General features: G+C 45.8%; 1 protein-coding gene across 2 annotated transcripts; it reads right to left on the bottom strand.

The window, feature by feature from the left end:
- Window positions 1–6,673: 6,673 nt before the first annotated feature.
- MLEC (malectin) lies at window positions 6,674–21,337 on the bottom strand. Of its 2 annotated transcripts, XM_012756639.2 has the most exons (5): window positions 20,899–21,337; window positions 14,972–15,150; window positions 14,178–14,354; window positions 14,014–14,071; window positions 6,674–12,158 (listed from the first exon to the last, which is right to left on the bottom strand). In XM_012756639.2, the coding sequence occupies exons 1-5, from the start codon at window positions 21,122–21,124 to the stop codon at window positions 11,929–11,931; spliced, it is 870 nt and encodes a 289-aa protein (XP_012612093.1). In that variant the 5' UTR covers window positions 21,125–21,337; the 3' UTR covers window positions 6,674–11,928. The 2 variants fall into 2 exon arrangements, with proteins under 2 accessions (XP_012612093.1, XP_012612094.1); XM_012756640.3 differs by lacking the exons at window positions 14,014–14,071; window positions 14,178–14,354.
- Between the last annotated feature and the right edge of the window lie 241 nt (window positions 21,338–21,578).

Genomic DNA, 21,578 nt, shown 5'->3' with positions numbered 1-21,578 from the left:
CTCAGCCTCCCGAGTAGCTGGGACTACAGGCATGCGCCACCATGCCCGGCTAATTTTATATATATATATTAGTTGGCCAATTAATTTCTTTCTATTTATAGTAGAGACGGGGTCTTGCTCTTGCTCAGGCTGGTTTCGAACTCCTGACCTCGAGCAATCCGCCCGCCTCGGCCTCCCAGAGTGCTAGGATTACAGGCTTGAGCCACCGCGCCCGGCCAGAAGGTAAGTTTAAAAAGTGTTTGCTATACAAAGGCAAGTTCAAGACGAGATTTCCAATTAGACTGCCATCCCTAAGCCCTACTGTGCCAGGTCTTGGGCTAGACATTGGGTAGGATACAGGAAATACAAGAATGAGGACAGGAATTGGGTCTGCAAGACACACTACTATTTCCAGCAGTTTAGCTAATGCCTGATGCATGGTACGGTGCTCAGTAATAACTGAATGAATGAATGAATGAATGAGTGAGTGAGTGAAAGCCTGAGCAGTACCCCTCGAGGGAGGAGTTCCCACTTTGTTAGGGAAGACGGTGAAGCACATTATTCATTATGTGACCCTTCTGCTTCACAAGCAGGGTAAGTATGAACTGGAAGACAAAACTCACTGAAGAATGCCATACAGGACGCAGCAAAGGTGCTACAAGAGCACATGGGAGGCCAGGCGGTGGCTCACGCCTGTAATCTTAGCACTCTGGGAGGCCAAGGCGGGTGGATTGCTGGAGGTCAGGAGTTCGAAACCAGCCTGAGCAAGAGCAAGACCCCGTCTCTACTATAAATAGAAAGAAATTAATTGGCCAACTAATATATATAGAAAAAATTAGCCGGGTGTGGTGGTGCATACCTGTAGTCCCAGCTACTTGGGAGGCTGAGGCAGAAGGATTGCTTGAGCCCAGGAGTTTGAGGTTGCTGTGAGCTAGGCTGATGCAATGTAGGAGTGGTCTATTCTGTCTGACCTGGTTGTAAGAGTTTGGGGGGGGGGTGTCGGAGAGAGGTTTCACAGAAGTGACATCAGCACTGAACCTTGGAAGTTAATAGGGAAATTAACCATTTCACTAATGTGGAGCCCTGCCCTCTCATACTCTCAATAGCCCCTTCTCAAGGGATTCTGGATCTACATTCTTCTGTGTTGGAGGCCTAGGCCTGATGGAGGCAAAGTGTGTCTGCTAGGTCTGATGTCTCCTCTCAGCCAGCCACAGGCTAGAGTGAAATTCCACCCCTCCCCCATAGCCTCAAGATCTAATCTGTGCCAGGCCTTGCTGGGTCCCTCAGCTGACCTGAGGAGTTTGGGAGGGGATGACAGGCCTCTCTTGGTTCCTGGACAAAGTCCAAACCTTACCACTACCCCAGCTGCCCAGCTGGATGGAACAGTATGTGGCCAAGCTCCTACCTCAATGTTGTTTGTCTTTGAGAGATTAGCATATGGTGGCACTTACCAAACTATTCTGGGAGATTTTAATAAATGTATACAAAGAATTAAGGTCTTTCCTTTTGCAACAACTCTTTTTAAACCATTCAACAGTGAGTAGTTACTGAAGAATTTAGAGAACTTTTAATATGCTACCTGATTGTGAATTGCCAAGAGGGTGGTTTAGCATGCAGCCATTTTCCAGATACTTGCTCACTAAACTTTGTTCTCAGAGCACCAGGACTAGTTACTCAGACCATGGCTTTTTACTTTGTAGGGATGACGGCAAATGTAACTCCTTTACCTGCAATTCCACATCTAGGAATTTAGCCTACACGTATGCACAAAGATGTTCACTGCAGGACCATTTGTAACACTGATATGTTATATTCAGTTGTATTAATTCGTGTTATACACCTGGTAAAAAGCATGAGATGATATATTAATATATACACTAGTATGGCAAGAGCTCAAAGATACTACCTGGAGGAAAACGCAAGGCACAGAATCCCATTTATTTAAAATAGAGAATATATAAATAAATAGATGTGCATTTATAACTAAAGGAAAAGATCTGGTTACATATTAAAACATTAACCTTGATTCCCTCTCTGGGAAGAAGAGGATCAGAAGAGACTTACAGGAATAGATTCATTCACTTTTGACACTATTTAGAGCTACTTCTGTACTATTTTATCACCAGCATATGACCATGGGCTGCTTTTATACTTTTTTTTTTGAGACAGAGTCTCACTCTGTTACCCAGGCTAGAGTGCCCTGGTGTCAGCCTAGCTCACAGCAACCTCAAACTCCTGGGCTCAAGGGATCCTTCTGCCTCCTGAGTAACTGGGACTATAGGCATGCGCCACCATGCCCGGCTATTTTTTCTATATATTTTTAATTGGCCAGTTAATTTCTTTCTATTTTTAGTAGAGACGGGGTCTCGCTCTTGCTCAGGCTGCTTTCGAACTCCTGACCTTGAGTGATCCTCACGCCTCAGCCTCCCAGAGTGCTAGGATTACACGCTTGAGCCACAGCACCCAGCCTATATACTTTTTTTTAAAAGAAAATATCTTAGATTCTGTGTCTGGAAAGCAGACTGTATGCCAAACTAGCCTTATTTTCTCTTAAAACTTTAAAAGTTTGAAAACAACTTCAAACTTAATCAACTCTTTCTGTTTTAAAAAGAATTAAATATTAATAAATAAAGAGTCAGGGCCCATACTCATTCTGGTCACTACTTATGAACTGTGCTTAAAAGGAATAGCCTATGTCTATGGAGAATAGAAAACAAAAACAAAACATATATATAATTACATATTTAACATATATCATTATATATTATACATATAATAAATATAAAGGGGCAGGTACAATTAGGGCTGTAAACTGCAATCTGACATTCCTCACCAAATCTTCTAAAAGGCTTTTTAAATTTTCTTTTTTTTTTCTCAAGACAGTGTTTCACTCTGCCAGCCAGGCTGGAGTGCAATGGTACAATCATAGCCCATTGCAGCCTTGAATTCTTGCACTCAAGCAATCTAAAAGGCTCTTTTAAATATGATTTTTGCAAGGTATACATATTAACACCTTGTTTAGGGGAAGAAAGAAAATAGAAAACTAGAAAATAGAAATAAAAAATAGTTATGTATTAAATAGTAACCCCAAAGTTTCCATTCGTGAAGCCTGGAGCAGAAAAGCTGACCTCTCTTTTGCCCCAGACAGTCCCTCCAGCTGGTTGTCCTCCTCCCTGTAAGAGGTGTGACAGTGGCTGTTTTCCAGAACAGTCCCAGAGTAGCCAGGCAGTCTGTTTCAAATCAGGCCAGGAAGGAGGGGCCCAGAGCTGGTGCAAGCAAGGTAAACAAGACATCAGAAGACTTTTTTCTGCCGAGACTGGAAGTTCAGTCCTCCTTTCTGCTACCTCCCTAAAAATGGCATGCATCCAATCAGTAAGTCATGCTTGGGATTACAGGCATGCCTTGTGGTCTAGGACTGAGCACTAGTAATGTCCCTAGTACCCAAGTCACTTTACTCCCTAGCTGAGAATAAAAGCATTAATTCATTATTTATATCCTACCTGTTTTCAAGAAAGATTTCTGGCATGTCATATAGCACAAGATTGAGTAAAAATTCACCAAAGCCTTTTTGCAGGGCAAGTACTTTCAAAATTTTAAATGCATATATTGTTTGATCCAGTAATTTCTTAAAGGAATTCTAAAGAAATACTTGCACAGACACATGAAGACGTACCAGCATGTTCACTGCAGCAGTCTGTACTGACAAAAAATGAACACAATCTTAAAGTTCATCAATAGGGGATTGGTAAAATAAGTTACAATCTAACCATAAAATACTGTGCAGCCCTTGAGGTTAAGGAAAATCTATATACTGATCTAGCTATGAGAACAAACTCTCTAAGTCTCATTAGATAAAAAAAGCAAGGTGTAGAATGGTATATAATATTCCCATTTGTTTAAAAAGATGATATATATGTAAATACATATAAAATGAAAGATATATACCAGACTATCACTTGTATTATCCTTTAGGGATTAGAGGGATAGGAATGAAAATGACTTTTCACATTTTGTCCTCTACATAATTTTTTAAAACACATTTATATGTATATTTATATATTCTTATATCACTAAGTCTTTTTTTTTTCCAAGACAGGGTCTCACTCTTGTCGCCCAGACTAGAGTGCAAGTGCAATGGCATCATCTCACTAAGTCTTAAAAAGCTACTTTTTCAGAAAAAGGCTGCAATAACCCCCCACATAACCATAGCTTTATCAGTTATCAACATTCAAAAGGTTCCTTTTTAAAAATAGTTTATTGGCCAGGCGCAGTGGCTCATGTCTGTAATCCTAGCTCTCTGGGAGGCCGAGGAGGGTGGATCGCTTGAGCTCAGGAGTCCGAGACCAGCCTGAGCAAGAGCGAGACCCCGTCTCTACTAAAAATTAAAAAAAGAGTTAATTGGCCAACTGAAAATAGAAAAAAATAAAGAAATTTAAAAAAAATTTTTAAAAAAAAGTTTATCATGGCATTAAAAGCACAGATTTGGGGGTCCAACAGGGTTGAGTCCCAGTCCTCACTCTGCCACTTACCAGCTATGTGACTTTGGGTAGGTCATTTCTCCCCTCTGAGCCTCTGTTTCCTCATTTATAAGTCAGGCCAGTCACACGTCTTTCCTGGGGTGGTTGTGAAGAGGACATGCAAAACAACAGATAGCACTATGCTGATGCCAGGGAGCGTGTCCTGTGGATGGTCGCTATAGCAAGATGCGTAAGTAGCCTTTCCCCAGGAGGCCTCTGCTGAGGTCAGGCACACTGGGCAGGGAGAAGCCCTGGATGGGAGAGCATGGTGACTGAAAGGAACACTCATCATAGCTGCGAGGAAAGGAGCCTTGAGGAAGAAACAGACAGGTTCAAGTGGAAGCAGTGAAGAGACCCGGGAGAGCCAGTCTTAATACAAGGCCTTAGCCAGAAAGCAAGTGGGATTCTTTTTCACTAATGTAAATGAAAACAAACAAAACTAAGACTGGGGCCAGAGTTGCAGAGGTGCCTACTGCCTCGGGTTGCTAGAGAACAGAGACAAGTCCGGGAGCTCCATGCCCTGCCCTCTTTCTGCCTTGACCTCTACAACAACATGCTTTCCAGTAAGTGTTGGAAAAACTCATCTCTTCCTCTGGGGGGATGGGGAAGAACACTAAGTATGGAGAAAAGTCTGACACTGGCTCCAGCCAACCGGGAGCCTGATTTCCTTAGCAAGATTAAGATCTGGACCCACAGAGTGGTCCAACCCAACCCCTGTCCTTGGCCCAAGATCTTCTGTCACACAATTTCCCTCCCTGCAACTCCCTAGAGCAGGAGTTCTTCAGGTCTCTTCCCCATTTGGCAGCTCATGCAAAGCTCCTTGAAATAGTAACAGCCAAATCTGAACTGGTAAAGAACTCCAGTTACGGGTGGGCTCAACCTAAGAAAGGAGCTCTCTGGGCCACCTGGCTTGTTTGGGCCCAGAGAACAGACTCATGGACACTGGCCTCATTACTGGGGCTGAGCGCTACATTCTGCCCTTCAAGGGATAACTGAGGGAGTCAGGCCCAACTCCTTCTCTCACTTTCCCCCACCCTCCACAAGCCAGCAGCTTCCATTCCTGCTTGGAAAAATAGGCAGGTAGGCTCTAGAGCCATGCCATACAGCATCATGGGGACTCAGAAGGCAATGGGGAGCACAGATTAAGAGCAAGAGTCCTGGTTTAAAATCCCAGCTCTGCCTTTGCATGTGTGGCCTTGGGCAAGTCACCTCACCTCTTAAAGGGTAACACCAACTGGTTTGTTGAAGAGTAAACAGAGATAACATTTGTAAAATGCTTGGCACTGTGCCTACCCTGTTTCCAGAGCTCAATAAAGACTAGCTGTAATTATTTTTATAGCCTTAGAAAAAGCATGGGCTTTGATGACAGATACTGGATTTGAACCCTAGCTTGGCAACTTACTGATCAGTCTAGGATAAATGACTGAACTTTTTGTGTTTTTTACAGATAAGGTTTTGCTGTTGCCCAGGCTGGAGTGCAGGGGCCTAATCATAGCTCATTGCAGACTCAAACTCCAGGGTCCAGGCATTCCTCCCTCCTCAGTCTCTCAAGTAGCTGGGACTACAGGCACGTACCACCACACCCAGCTTATTTTTAAAACAATTTTTTGTAGAGATCGGGATCTCGCTATGTTGCTCTTGAATTCCTGGGCTCAAGCCATCGTCCCACCTTAGCCTCCCAAAGTCTGGGATTCTAGGTATGAGCCACCATGGCTGGCCTAATGAATTTTTGAGCTTCACATTTCTCAGCTGTAAAACATAGCTGATATATTATAGGAAAAAATCTTTCCTGCATTTTGCCCTTCTCACATACATTCAACACTGAGAACACATCAGAAAAGGAAGCAGAGAAAAATATCCTATGGCTTAGTTTATCCATGGGCTGTCACAGAGGCTAAGTGAACGGTAAGAAGAGGCAGCTACAGGCCCAGTGTATCTCAGGAGTGGGATAGTCAGTGTCTGGTGTTCCAGTGAAAATAAAAACAAATCACTTTATTTTTCCTTGAATGCATTGCTGGTTGAAATAGACAAGCAGGGTTTTACAAAGTATGATTCCCTTAACCAAACATCCTGGAAAGAAGAACTCTTCACGGGCAAGTGAACCCCTGGGTCTCCCTTTTCCCAACCCATCAGTTCAGCTTTTTGTGATCAAGGTCAAACTCAATCCCAACACAGAGTGTCACTGTAAATTGTTTATTAAAACACAAAGCAATGGACAGTGAAAAACATCCTGATTTTTTACTTTTTGGTGGGAGTGGGGTGGGGCATGGAAGGGGTAGGGACAGATGAAGACAGCCCAGAAAGAGAGCTGGCTCTATCCACCCCTATGGTCTCCCCGGCCAGCCAGGTTCAAAGCCCCTTGATTACATCTCACTGTGCCACTGTAAATGTGTGTTGTGGCTACAAAGAGTTGGTTTGGCCCCTGCAGATAAAGGATGGGAAACTAGAGTAGGAGCTGCAAGGGCTACTAAGAACTTGACACTTTTTCTCCAGTACTTGGTACAGAGTAGAGCAGCCAGGCCCAATGTGGAGGGGTAGAGTTGGTTTCTCGACAAGCCAGGTTAGGCCAATAATGGTTGGAGAGGCTGCCCTGAGCTCAGAATGGGCAGTTGGTGCTAGCCTGGGAGAACTTCATGGAAGGAAAAGGTAACATTCCTTCAATCCAAGGAGGGAACTAATCCAGGATCAAATTTCTTTTCATTCCCTGGATCATGACACACCAGGGAAGAGAGAAGTCAAGAATGCCCCCCCCCCCCGCCAATTCCTCTCCCCCCACCTGGCACCTCAGCTCCCCTTTCCCGACAGTTGTCCTTTGAAAGAATGGAAAGCACACTTCAGTTTGTTGTTGTTTTCTTCTTACTGAAATAAAGCACAGAAGCTGAAAATAGAGGTGAGAACGGAGTTCTGCTTTTCCCAGTGTTGTGTGCCCCCATCTCACAACACTGCCTGGATATGAGAGGTGCCAAGGCCCTCTCTGCCAACTCAAACAGGCACTACTATCTCCCTAGCTGCCAGCACAATCCTGGCTCCTTGTTTTATACTCCTGGGGGAACCTGTCCTGAAAGATCCATCCTGCTCCTTTCCTGCCAACCCAGCCAGTCCCCACATCACCTGCTCTTATCAAGATGCTCTGGCCACCCAAAGCAGGCTAAACAAAAGGCAGCTGAGAAGGACAAACCAGATAGGCAGCAAGCCGCACATGTGCAAAGGAGAAACCCGCCCTCACTGCGCAGCTGACCCATTCGTGCCAATCTAGTCTTATAACAAAATGAGAAATCCAACCCTCTTGCCTCAGGAGAGGTCTAAATAGAGAAAGTTTTAGCTCTGACTGAAAAGGAAAAATTGCTCTGATCTCTCCAAAGCTTGAACATTAAGGCTTCTTTGCAATTTCCTTAGAGCTCTTTGATCCCTAATTATATCTTTCCATAGAAAAGAGACCAGTTTCCGCTGAGATTTCTGAACAGACCCTAGGTGTTTCTCGTTCTGTTTCAGTGCACTATCACAGCATTGCCCCAGCCTCCTTCCTCAGGCCACAGCAGAAGGAGGCCCAAAACATACCTCCCCACCCTGCCTTTAAAAAAAAAAAAATAGGAGCATTTATTAGTCTCTCACTTTAGAAAGCTCACTTGCTCTCCTCGGTTCTTTTGGAGGGCCATGGAGGACAATACTACATGTTGATACCATTAAGGCTCCTCAAGGCAAGACACTTGAAGAATTATGTCAGAGTAAGCCAACAAAGAGGAGGGGAAATAAGGGATGGGAAAGTAGCCCCATGGCAAGGACTGTAGGACCTCTGCCCAGACCTGAATCTAGAGGGAAAGCCCACCCTGGCTCAGAGCAGGAGAGGAAAAGGCACTGTGCTTACCGGGGGTGGGTCCTTCCCCAATCCCCAGGGAGGGTAGAGAACCTATGATTTTTTTCCCTGGGCTTTCCAAGATGAGCTCATTCCTAGGGAAAGGGATGTTAGCACTAGATAAAGGAAAATAATGCTGCTGTTTTCTGAAGTTGTCAGCTGAGATTCTAGAAGCCGTGGCCAGGCCATTCCAGGAGAGGCTAGAGGCAGGATAAAAAGAGAAATTCCTTAAAACAGAAGCTTCTCCCAAAAGAGAAAGAAGTCAAATCATAGTTCTAAAACTGGACCAAACAGTTTCCCAGGCACAGAAACGGGGAGGTAAACTTAACTCAAACTCCACTCCATCTCATTAAAGCCTAAGTGACTTCTAACGTGATCCCAGCAACTCTTAGGCAATGGGAGCAAGAGAACATGATCATACTCTCAACCCAACGGGTGGCCCTGCAGGTAGGGGGTAGTCCTCCTGAGAGTCTAACACCATGGACACTTGAAGATTACTGTCTTTCAAATCACAAGAACTCAGGCTATTTACTGAGCAGCCTCATAACAGTAGAGATTTTTTAGAAAAATGGATCTGGTTTAAGAAAGATGAATCCCACAGTTTCTTGGCACAATGTTTCAGTAAGCAAGCATGAGTGAGACCCAAAAAAGTCCCATTAGAGACCAGCTGCCCCTGACCCAAACCAGAGCTAGACTGCAGACTCTTGGCCCATCTCCCACAGAGGGCTTTGCATGGCCCTTCCACAAACTCAACTGAGGGCACATTTCTGGCGAATGAGCTTCACCCAGACTGTCTGCTCTTGTCTTTGTTCAGCTGGGCTGAGTGGGATCTAAAAACCTGAGATAGAGCATAGATCCAAAAGAAGAGCCAGGCCTCTCTTTCCCCCACCCACTAACTGGCAGCCCTCATCACTTCCCGAGCCCTGTGTTGCCTCTCCATCCTAGCACTAGCTCAAGATACAGACAGGGAACAAACAGTGCAAAAAGCAAAAGATGAACAACAGAGTAATTCTTGACACATAACATACAAAAATAAAAATAAGAGTGCCCCATCCCACCCCTTTAACCTAAACTTCATGTACCTATATCTTGGAGGAGGAAAAAAAAAAAAGCTTTCAAGTTCAACATCATGAGCCAGCTGCAGCCAGCCGTAGGCAGCTCTTGTTAGCTGGGTGGGCTTGGCTCCAGGGGAATCTACCCCGGCCCCCACCATACTTCTTCCTGTTTCCTCACTTCCCCTGGTTTTTGTTAGCCATAGAAAGATGTTCCTTCCTTTCAGGCACAACCAGAGAGGAAAGCGCCAATCCCCATCCCTGAGCCCAGGAGAAAGGGGTGGGCTTGGAAACAGAGGCAGGAGCAAAGCTGCTTGGCTTACAGTACCATTAGGAAACAGCCTCAGGGGTCAGAGTTTCCTTCTGAGACTCTGAGTCACTGAAGGGATGGGTTGAGGTGGAGGCGGGACCCCCTCCTTCCTCAGAGAGACCCAGACAAACTAACAAACAAGGCAAAATGGAGGCAGCAAGTCCTCCTTCTTCATCTTGTCTAATCTATTAGCAGTGGCCCATGGCTTTGGGGAATTATGATAGAATAGGAACCAAAGCCACTGCCAGAAGCCCAATTAGTCAGGATATCTACTGCCCCAGGCAGGTGGTCCAAGACCAAGGCTACAGTACCTCATCCTTTAGAAGCAGGGGAGCTTCATGAAGCACCCCAGAAAGTATTCCTCTGATTGCAGCCTCAGGCCACAACCATCCAGCTGCCTGACTCAGTACCCTAGTACTGAGATGCAAGTCACAGCAAAAATAATAAAGGGCTACAATTCTCAAATGACTAAATGCTGGCCTGAAGTAATCATTAAGAGCCAAAACCCAGGACATGAGCCCAAGAGCTACTGACTTTGTCACATGAGGAGCAGTTCAAATGTATGGAGCTCTTAAAAAACATATCTAATAAGGCAAACTCAAAATTAAACATATTGTAGAAAGATGGCCCTGGCTTGAGATTCTATACTGCAGCCCACACTGAAGCTAATCTTGCTGTCTGTAATGCACCAAAGTCCTTTTAGCTTGGCCAGGTCCTCCCTCATTGTTGCCCTAACTGGGAAATGGATAATGGTGACCAAAATAGGAGGGGACCAGGGAAGCTTCATTTCCTGCAGAAAATTTTCCAGGGAATTCAAGACAGACACTTAGATGCTAAGGTTAGCTTCAGAGCCGCAAGGACTGTGGCTGACTGGAACTATTTCAGCTCATCACACCAAGACCCTGACTGCTGCCTGGATAGGAAATGAAAGGATGGGGCGGAGCAGGGTGCATACTGTTAAGATCATCATTGGGCCCATATAGCCAATCAGTCTAGTTCCTTGGGGGCAGCTCTGGGCATAAATCAAACCTGGTTGAACTGTGACACACAAGGACATAGAAATAAATGAATGTCAGATACTAGACAATCTAAACAGTGGTCAGTCACTTAGTAGGGCTCAAGTCTCTGAGGTTGCTCTTAAGCTATGCTAATATAAGCCTTTTCTAATCCAAAGACCAAAAGAGGCTTTTAAGGTCAAGTGTTCTGTTGCTGCAAGCTGGAAAGCATCCCTGCCCCCTGGCAGCAAGACCCTTCAAAGGGGCCAGTAAAGAGCTTCTGGGTCAGGTTCTCCTGGCTGCTGGCTCAGAGACCCAGGGAGGGAGGTACCGACAAGGTGAGGTGTTAAAGGAAAAGACATTCACGCAGAGAACCCCAAATCCCCACGTCTCCTTCCCTTCTTGGTAATAACTTAGTGGGATGGTTGAAAGGGAGAAGAGATTTCAAATGAGCCAGATTAAGAAAAAAATTGAGAAGAAAGCCCCAACAGGCACTGAAATCAAAATGATTTGTTATGGTAACAAGTCAGAGGCAATTTGAGGACTTGATATAAACTAATTGTCTTGGATACCAGACAGTCCTCTAACTGGTACATGTCAGGGAGATAAGCAATGACAAAGCTCAAACACTTAAGGTGGAACCATCATTGGATTAATCTAGAAAGGCTTCCAAATAAGGAAGCTTTTACTTTTGTTTTAAATCACTCTTCTTTTTGTTTTTTGTCTTTACCATACAAATTATATACTTGACATACACATTCTCAATCCCAGGACATATGAAAACATATCTCGACATGAGTTCAGAGCATATTCAACTCCTAGTACTGGTCTTTTCAGGTAATAAGATGACATTTCCCTGCTGTTAATTTCCAAGCTAAAAAAAGGAACTGTGACTGCTCTGAGTTCAGAGTCCTTTGCACCAGGTACACAAATGAGGATCCATGAACAGGAAGGATCCAGTGTACCCTAAGTACCCTCAAGAGGAAAGAAATGGCTGGGGGCCAGCCACAAAGAAAAGACTAGGATTGAAGCAGGTCTGGGACCAGGTGGTGGATGAGGGCTGCTCTCTACTCACTCTGCCTCTTTTTACCTCCTTTAATTTTTGTGTGGTTTGTTTTGTTTTGTTTCTCCATTAATCATTGTGAAAAATACAGAAACCAAAACCATCAGGTTTGGTTTCTTTCCCACACCCCTCCACCGTGTTCAGGATGGTCATTTGTTCTCACAACCGGCAGAGGCAGAAGAGGGTCGGAATGAAGACTCCAAAGGCCACCAGGATGGGAAACATGAGGCTGCTGTTGTCCGAGGCATAGGGGTTGGGTGTGCGGGGGCCTGACTGCACCCGGTTCTTATTGGCCTGTTTTTTGAGATTAGACCCTTCATCGTATTCTTCTTCTTCTTCTTCCTCTTCTTTCTTCTCCAATCCTGGATGAGGCTGAAGCTTTGGTACATCTAACACAAGAAAGAAAACACGTGTTAAGTAAGACCCACAGCACTGAAGTAAGAGACTCTTGTGACCTAACCAGGGTCCACAGGAAGGAATGGAAGGAGCAGAAATAGCCTCTGGCATACAGAACAGCAGAGAGCTACAAAAACTAGTCTTTTTTAGATTTAACTAAAAAACAGTAAAAGTCCTGCCCACAGGGAGGCTCACTAATCTCCCTTCCTATGTTACTTCATAGCACCAAGAGGACAGATTGGACAGGAACAACGAATGAACCAACAACCAAAATCTAACCTTTTCAAATCCCTCCCCCTCCTTCCCACATTCCCTTTCTTTTCTTTTTCCTTTTTTGACACAGAGTCTCGCACTATTGCCACTGGGTAGAGTACAATGGCATCATCATAGCTCACTACAACCTTAAACTCCTGAGCTCAAGTGATCCTCTTGCCTCAGCCTCCTGAGTAGCTGGAACTACAGGCATGCACCACCATGCCCAGCTAATATTTCTATTTTTTGTAGCGACAGAGTTTTGCTCTTGCTCAGGCTGGTCTCAAACTCCTGAGCTCAAGCCATCCTCCTGCCTTGGTCCCCCAGAGTGCTAGGATTACAGGCGTGAGCTTCCATGCCTGGCCCACATTCCCTTTTTTTTTTTGAGACAGAGTCTCGCTTTGTTGCCCAGGCTAGAGTGAGTGCCGTGACGTCAGCCTAGCTCACAGCAACCTCAAACTCCTGGGCTCAAGCAATCCTACTGCCTCAGCCTCCAGAGTAGCTGGGACTATAGGCACGCGCCACCATGCCCGGCTAATTTTTATATATATATATATTAGTTGGCCAATTAATTTCTTTCTATTTTTATAGTAGAGACAGGGTCTCGCTCAGGCTGGTTTTGAATTCCTGACCTTGAGCAATCCGCCCGCCTCGGCCTCCCAGAGTGCTAGGATTACAAGCGTGAGCCACCACGCCCGGCCCACATTCCCTTTTGATTCACATAGCAACTTAAGAGAAGCTGGTCCCTAGAGTTCTGGGTTCTCAGTACATATTACCCCCTGTCCTGCTTCTGCCTTATGGACTTGAGCACAGGTCTGTTTGGTGGTAAGACATCCTGCTAGATGTCATAATATTAGCATCTAGGGGGAACATCAAGACAATAGGATGAGATCCTCAGTGCACTCAAGATGAGGCGGAAAAAGACACAGAGGTGGGACAGGGGAGAAAAGCCACTAAGACACAAGCTTTCTCGGCAAAAAATTTGGGAGGGTGGCAGCCAGGATAATCTAAACCCTGAGAAAGAGACACACCCTAAGGCTGGATCCCAAGGACCAGGAGACAAAAATAAGTGAACTTTCTTGTCCCAGTGTAGTCCAGCGATGCTGGAATCTTTCAGAGCACACCAAAACTCTATAAAGCACTACTTCCTTTACCTTTTTCTCCTAGGAAAGCTTGGAAACAGATGTCAAACAAAGAAACAGATTAAGGCCAAGTTTTAGGTGATTCCAAATCACTACTAGGGTCAGGATACACCAATAGGTACCATTATTAATCCCAATTTACAAGTAAGTTATAGGAATTTATCCAAGACCAAACAGCTGATCAAATGGTAGCAAGAAGATATGAACATAGACCTTATCTAAAGCTTGTAGCTAACATCATATTATACTTTGTCCTCATCCATCTGATTCCAAATTCCCCACAATTTGGCGTTAAGTGTTTTATTTTTTTTTTTTTTTTTTTTTTTTTTTACTCAGGCCTGGAAAATGGAGCGTTAAGTGTTTTAAAAACAGTGGTCAGCTAAATCATCTCCCAAGGGTTTCCTCAACCATATCCTTCAGCCAAAATCAAAAAGCAGATCAAAACACAACTTACCGTCTACTGTCCCAGCCATGATGTAGAGTGCACAGACTTTGGGATTGTCATAATACCCCTAAGAAATGGGAAACAGTGGTCAACCCCACACAGCAGCAGGCATCTTCCCCTGCACCCACTCTTTTCAGCCCATCCTCAGCTGTGAGGCAGGGCTGGGGTGTTACCTTGACAAACTCAATGTAGAGTTTCCCTGTGAAAGTTGACACCTCCCCCTGGACGCTCAGCTTCCCCTTTCTGATGCTCATAGGGATGATTTCATCGTGAGCTGTGCTGTGCCCAACACGATCAAAGATATCCAAGTCCTTCACCACGACATGGCCATTCAATCGTACATCAAATACCTTCCAGGATTAGAAAAGGAGACAAATGTCAAAGCCACCACCTTCACATCCCTTCAAGCAGTTGGGCATTATGCACCTGCCTGGAATTCAAGTTCAAAAATAATGTAAGAAATGATGAGCCTTGGTGGGGGGTGGGGAAAAAAAAGAAAGAAATGATGAACCTAGGGTGGCTAGAGTCCTTTAGCTGGGCCAAATCAATGCTATGTTCCTTCTTCACTGCCAAGGTTTCATACTGGCCTTAAGGAACAAAGAATACAAACAAAAAGCTCTGCACGGAAAGAAGGAAATTAACAGGAAGGGAAAGAGGAAAAGAATAAGGCTAAACACACGCTGTCGAAAACCATGGTGGAAATGGTAACCAAGAGGCCCTTAATAGGATCGGTTAGTGGCAAAAACTAGGATTCTGGCATTGTTTTCTGTCACCAATCCCCCAGGCAGGTGCAGCCTTGTGGGCAATGGGATATAGCTTCTCTAGAGGCAGAAGGAATCCAGCTCTTCTTCAGAGCTCATCTGTTCCTCCCTTCTAGGGAGGCTCTTACACTCTCTAGCCCCATAGCAGAAGAGTGTCCAAGAGTAGCATGTCCCACTGGTCAAGCAGAGGCCTGACTAGGCCTCACCTTCTGCTGGGACTGTGCAAAGTAGACTTCGGCAAATTTCAACACCAGCACGTAGTCCCCTTCCTCCTTGATGGGCACTTCATAGCCAAATGTCTCCTCATTGTACCGTTCGGTTTGATATAGGATCTGATCCTCAGGGTTGGAACGCAGGATTGGCAGTTTCATGCCATAGTCTGAGGCTGGGAACAAAAAGACAAAAAGAAAGCACATCAGAGGCATGACATAAAAGAAGAGCAGAGACCCCAAAACTGCCAGAGGCATTTCCAGGGCAGTGCTAATAACCCTCTCCACCCAAGGGGCCACCGCCTCTGCACCTGGCTCCAAACAGAACTCAAACAAAGGCAGGAATCAGACAGCCATTACCAAGGAAGAGTAAAATGAAAGAAACTAAACACTAATCACTCCAACAACCCCTATAAACCCTCAGAGCAGAACTTTCTGAAAGCACATTAAAATGGCTTTTTCCCAACCGTATGGAGAATGAGGGAAGAGAGCAAGTCTAATTCATTATTACAAGTGCTACGCTGCAGCTGCCCAGTTCCCTGAAAGGGAGAGCTTCAGAGAAACCTCCTAAACAAGGGGGATAGCCAGGAACTCTATACAAGGTGATCAAGTTCAAAGAATGTTTTTTCTCATTCAGAAAGGCTCTGAGTCTAAAACAAACAGGATATCTGGTTAGGAAAGTCATTCTTCATTGTCTTTACTACAAATAAGATTCCAGCTTTAGTTTTGTTTTTTAATTTAATAATTTTCATTTTAAAAGTTCAAAGGCTAGTAAACAGAAACAGGCTCATAAATGAGGGGTGTGATGCTCTTTAATTTCCTTGAGGTCCAAGTACCTTACTTCCCACAGACTCACAAGACTCTATCTCACCGACTCTCTTAAACATTCCCCCAGAAAAACCAACTGAAGAAAAAAGTTCCTACTGTATCTCCAGCACCTTAACACGGTACCTGGCACAGAGTAGCCACTCAGTACGGTTTGCTTAACGAACCAATGGCAATGAAAGAAGTACCTCCAAAGCAGCGAAGACCTGCCATTCTATCCATGAGGCTAGAGCATCCTGCAGGGGGAAAAAATCTGCCAAGGTCCTACTGGTACCTCTGGCTTAAGATGACCAAGTCCTGGCTCCCGGGGGAGCCACCTTTCCCATTTTACAAACTGACAAGGAATAAGGCAAGGTAAAAGTAAAAAGATACTTAACCGTAGGTCAGTATTGGAGGAGCCAAAAACCTCTACTGCCTGCAGCCCCCTCCCAACCTTGGTAGCAGATGAGTTGTGTATGTTTTTTTCCTCCCACACAACAAACTAAACTGAGATCTTTCATCAAACATAAGATATCACAAATTTCAGCTCCAGAGATGAACAGTCATGCTTCCTCCTTCAGAGAGTAGCCTCTTTTATCCTATAAACACAATGAGGCTTTCCAATGCTCCATAAATCTGTTTTCCAAATTACAGATCTAGCACTAGTTTAGTCTCTCCTCCTCCATGGAATTAAGATTCCAAGACCGCCTTCCAATCTCATATGGTGACCCCAAAAACATTTGGCACCTTGGTCCTTTGGGAGATACCCAGGAGTAGTTATTCCCAGAGCCTTATCTTCTGAATCACCAAAACTTCAAGGAAGAGGACATGACAAAAGGTAAAAGATTAACTAAAAGACCCACTGGCTGAGGTCAAACCCTCAAAAAAATAAACATAACTGTTAACAGTTCCTGTAAACGACATCAGCCACGAGATCAGATGGACTGATGAGACAATGGAACAGGAAACTCATTGCACTTTTGTCTTCAGACTTTTTTCTTCCTATTTCTCCCCAAGAAATCAAAGAAGGGTGGCTAAGCAGCACTACAAAGGATGTGCTGCTAACAGGCCCCAGCTCTTTCCCAGGCTCAAAAAAACACTACCCCAGGATACAAACCTATAAAGACTGAAAGACTGCTATTTCTCTTCCAACTGAGCTCTAAGAATTTCCTTCTTCCATGAGGACCACGATCCTTAGAAATTTGGAACATTAACTAGATTTGATTTATAGATACACTGAAAATTTTGTGCATGTGTAGGGAATCATTTTTTCCTTGCCAAGTGGAAAAAGTGAGAAACCAACAGTAACGTAATCTATGGCAGTCTCAGTCCCACAGTGAAGAAAACTCTGCCATGTGAACAAAAATTACTCAACAACCTTGAATTACCTTTGAATATTTTCCCTTTAAAGCCCAAGTGGCTTTCCCAAGAGATCTGCCACATGCAAAGTTGAATTTGCCCAAGTCCCAAGAGGTACAGCAGCAAAAAGGGGTTTTCTTCCCTCCTTAACTTTATGCATTCACAACCAAACAGATTTCTCTAATACAATGAAGTGTACAGTCAGCACACTGCTGAAGTTGGCACAATATAACTCAGACAGTTAACCAGAAAGGAAGGGGGGCAAAGGGCCTACATTATGGGGCTGTTACTTCTTAGTTTTTAGACAATGGTGCAGCCAGGCTCCTTAGACAATTCAGCCAGATTTCAGAATAAGACAAGCCTAGATATGAATCCTCACTCTGCCACCCAAAGCAATGCTGAACAAGTTGTTTTCTCAAGATCTGTTTTCTCACCTGTAAAATGGGGGTATCACCTACCCCACAGCGCTGTGGTAAGGATAAAACAATCTGTAAAGAGCTTAATACAATGCCTCATGTGGAGACACAGACACATAGTATGCTAGCTGGGCAAGGGTATACATACCATAAGCACTAAATAAATGCCTCCACTCCAGTGAGAACATGACTGCAAAGCTCTCCTTGGCGCTCCAGCACCGCTCTCCACCCCAATATTAAACCTCCCGACCACTAGATCTTTCTTCTGAACCACTTCTTTCTCAAGTGAACCCAGTTCCCTAGAGAATTTTTCTGAACGGACTGAACCCAAGGATTCAGGGACCTGAATTTTCTACCTGGGAACTTTTAGTACTTGGAGGACCTGCAGATGAAGCCTGCCCATTAGGTGACAGTACAGGAAGAGGATTCTAAATAAATCCCACAGCCTTAAGCAAATCAGAATCTGACAGGCTCAGGTTCCCCGCCAGCTTTTTTCAGCACTGGAGCCATGTTCTGCCCTATTTTTAATTCCATGTAAAAGGTCAGACAGCGAAGTTAGAGACACTTTAACCTACTTGACAGGAGAGTTTTCAAAGGCACGTGAGAGATTTCTAAAGCATGAGAAGCTTTTTTTGAGAAGGAAAGCAAGGCTCAGAGAGGTAAAGCAAGTTCCTCAAGTTCATTCAACTTGAGCAGGTATCTTTCTATGAAGAGGAAATAGGCTCCCCCTGAAACCAAGCCAAGTTCTGTGCCCTCAGGCCAAATAACCAGGTCTTCTAGTAAGAGTGAAGAGGAGCCCAGAATGACCAAGAACCTGGGATGTGCAGCATGCCAAAACACCAAGAGGAGTGCTTCCGAACCACTTTCTGTAGCAGTACCTCCATCATTGAAAAAGCCTTTCCCAGGCTGCAAGCATATAGGTTTCCTCAAGGCAGAAATGAAATCCAAAAAACATTAAGTACCTTTGAAAGCATAAGCCACTAGATGCCCTGGGCCATTCACAGTTACAAGAATGCTGAACTACAAAGAAACTATAGAGAAACAGCAAGTTCAAAAGCAAGCCAAACTCTTATCTGGACCTACTTGGCAACAAATATCTGAATTCATTCAACATAGAATGCATTTTCCTCAGCATGCTGGAAACAATGTCACAGGCACATGGGAAAAGAAATGAGGCACACAGTTCCTACTGCAATTAGTGTACATAGCTGCACGAGGCAAGGGTCTCCAAATACCTGGCACACCCTTATCCAAACAGGGCCAGAGAAGGAAAGGCAGAATGAACAGCTGCACTTCCCTTGGTGGGGCTGACTCCTTAGCAGAAAGCAACTAGAGAGCTGTCCCCTGAGAATGGAAGTTTATATACATCTCAGCCCCACACCTAATGCCAGCAAAAATGCTACTCTCAGGAACCTGCTAAGTGCAATGTTGCAACAAGTTCCTCTAAACTGCAGTTGACAACCCCCCCATGCCTTAATACTGCTACAATTCATACCCAGATTGGCAGAGTGGAACAGGCAACCTTCATTTATACAATGCCCCAAGGGCCAGTGTCCGAAATAGGACTCCAGTACCCATGAACTTTGGTAGGTCTCATGTAATTTTACCTGCTACAGTAAACTCCTCCCAAGAAACTGCCAACTATGAGCCAATAACCCAAGGACAGAGTGCCTTGCTGACTGCTGACCAGGCCAAAGACAAAACAAAACACCACCACCTGAACCAGCAAATTAAAAACAGAATTTCTGAATAAGGGCAGTATCTGGGGACTAAAACTGTGTGGTCTTAGTCAGCTTTATCCTCTGCACAATGGACCTAACAGGACAATGTAATCAACGTAAGGCCTGGTATCTGCTAAGTGAAAGAAACCATCTGCGCATAGCCCTCACCACTGCTATCTCAAGAGGCAAAGTCCACAAACCGTCTCTAGTTTCCTCAAAGGGCTCCTTCCTCCCTGCCCACACCCATGAAAGAGGAAGGGTCCAGGATGGAGATAGTAATGACCTCCTGCTATAAAGCCTGGCTTTGGCTGCTATTACGGCTGCTAAAGACTACAGCCTGACTCAGCTGAACCCAGGCTACTGCGTTCTGCATGCCAGGGCTAAACAAATTCCAAGACAAACATAGAACTTCAGAGAACAGCTCTGTGTCCCAAGACCCTCACATGTATGATAGCAATAAACTCCCTGATATAATAAACTCCAGGACACTGTAATTAACTTGGAGGAACTAAGTTAAACTCTTTAGTAAAAGCAAGAGCCAAATCTGGGCGTCGTGAAATAAAGAATGAGAGAAAAGTCTGTCTCCTAGTTGTCTGGAGAGGGCATGTTGCCAATTTGGCAGCCTCTGAACCCGGCACACAGCATAAATCTCCCTCCAACATACAAAGCAAGGAACTTCCTTCTTAAACCTGTGCTCCAATCCCACTTACAGAAGAAACAGAATCTAGAGCAAAAAGTGGTTGATGGGGAATCTACATCAGGAGCCCCTAGTGCACAAACCTGGGTCCCTATCAGATTGGGAGGGAGGGCTAGGAATCTGCATTTTCAACCAGCTTCCCTGGCAATTCTTACACTAACTTTGAGAACTGTGCAGCTATGTAAAAACTGTTGCTCAACCAGTTAAAACACAATCATTTTCTAAGCTGGAATCATACCTCTCAGGACCACCTAGGATAGATTGTACGCACTCTCTGATAGAATTTTCAGATTCTTACACTGGTTGACCCAGTTCATACGCAGCCACCAGCCTCACGTGCAGGATGGCTTCAATATAACCACCCTCTGGGGGCGGCCTGCAGCTTCTGCTTTTAAGCCCACATACTCTTCGCTCCAAAGGAGGGCGAGGGAGGAGGCTACGATCAAACTTTCCTGGCCCATCGTCTTCCAAGATTCCTTTCTGTTCTGGCTAAGAATCCAACCCCACTCCTGAAGAAGGAGCAAGAGAGGCGGTTTCTGTGTCGGCAAGAATCTAGCTGGAACTGTCTAGCTAGGAGAGCAGGGGCACCGATGATCTACAACCCGAGAGGCCTCGAGGTCGCAAGAAACGGCCCTCATCATTACTTTCCCAGCTTGGATGCGGGCGAGGGGTTGAGAAAATGAAGGATGAGAGGTCCAAATACAACTTCTCGTCAACTCCCTGCCTTGATGGCTCTTGGTAGCTTGGAGCTAACGCCAGGCCCTCAGCTCTGACCTGGCCCCTGAGGAAGCTGCAGAGAGAAACTTCGCTCCAGGGCCGTGACCCCAACCCCAGGGTCGAGGAAGCGGTTCGGGGCCCGCAGCCCTCGGCCGGCTGCGCCCAGAACGGCAGGCCCCGGATCCCGCCGCTCGGCAGAGGGGCTCTCACCTCGGCCCACCCGGCCTTCCAAGGGGTCCTTGCGGAAGTGGATCCCGTGCACGTCCACATGCGACTCGCCGCCCGCGTTGACTGCCCAAATGACGCTCTCGGGCAGCCCGGCCCCCGCCGCACCGGCCACGCCGAGCCCCGGCCCCCTGAGCGCCGGCAGCAGCAGCAGTAGCATCAGTTGCAAGAGCGCCACAGCGGCTCCCTCAACCGCCCGGGCCCCCAGCATGGCGGCCACCACCGCTGGGGCAGCCCCCGCCGACCCTTGTTCTCGGCCGGCCGCCAGGCCGCCCCAGACTCAGAAAGACAGCGCCACGGGCCGCTCTGCCTCAGCCGCCGGAGACATGTCGCTCTCAGGCCTCCTTCTCCTCAGCCACGGGTGCCACCTCCCACCTCAGGAACAACCTACCCCGTCGCCCAGCCCCCGGCCCTGACCCTATAGCCAATCAGCGTCCGGCCCTCATTAATTACCCACCACCCCGCCGGGATCCGCCCGCCCATTGGCTGCCAGGCGCGGGAAAGGGCGTGGCCACTCCTAGGCGCCAGCCCAACCATCGGGCACGAGAAGGAGCGCGCTCAGAGGGAGGGAGTTCGGTTGAAGCGGCGGTTCGGTGCGGAAGTAGCGGGTGCAGCGCCCAGGCGGCCCCGGAATCCCACCACTGAATGGGAAAGGTGGCCTGGGG

This window comes from Microcebus murinus, chromosome 22, assembly GCF_040939455.1.
Source record: "Microcebus murinus isolate Inina chromosome 22, M.murinus_Inina_mat1.0, whole genome shotgun sequence".
Classification (NCBI taxonomy): domain Eukaryota; kingdom Metazoa; phylum Chordata; class Mammalia; order Primates; family Cheirogaleidae; genus Microcebus; species Microcebus murinus.
The sequence above is the reverse complement of the archived record's forward strand: the minus strand, read 5'-3'. Positions and strand labels throughout refer to the sequence as shown.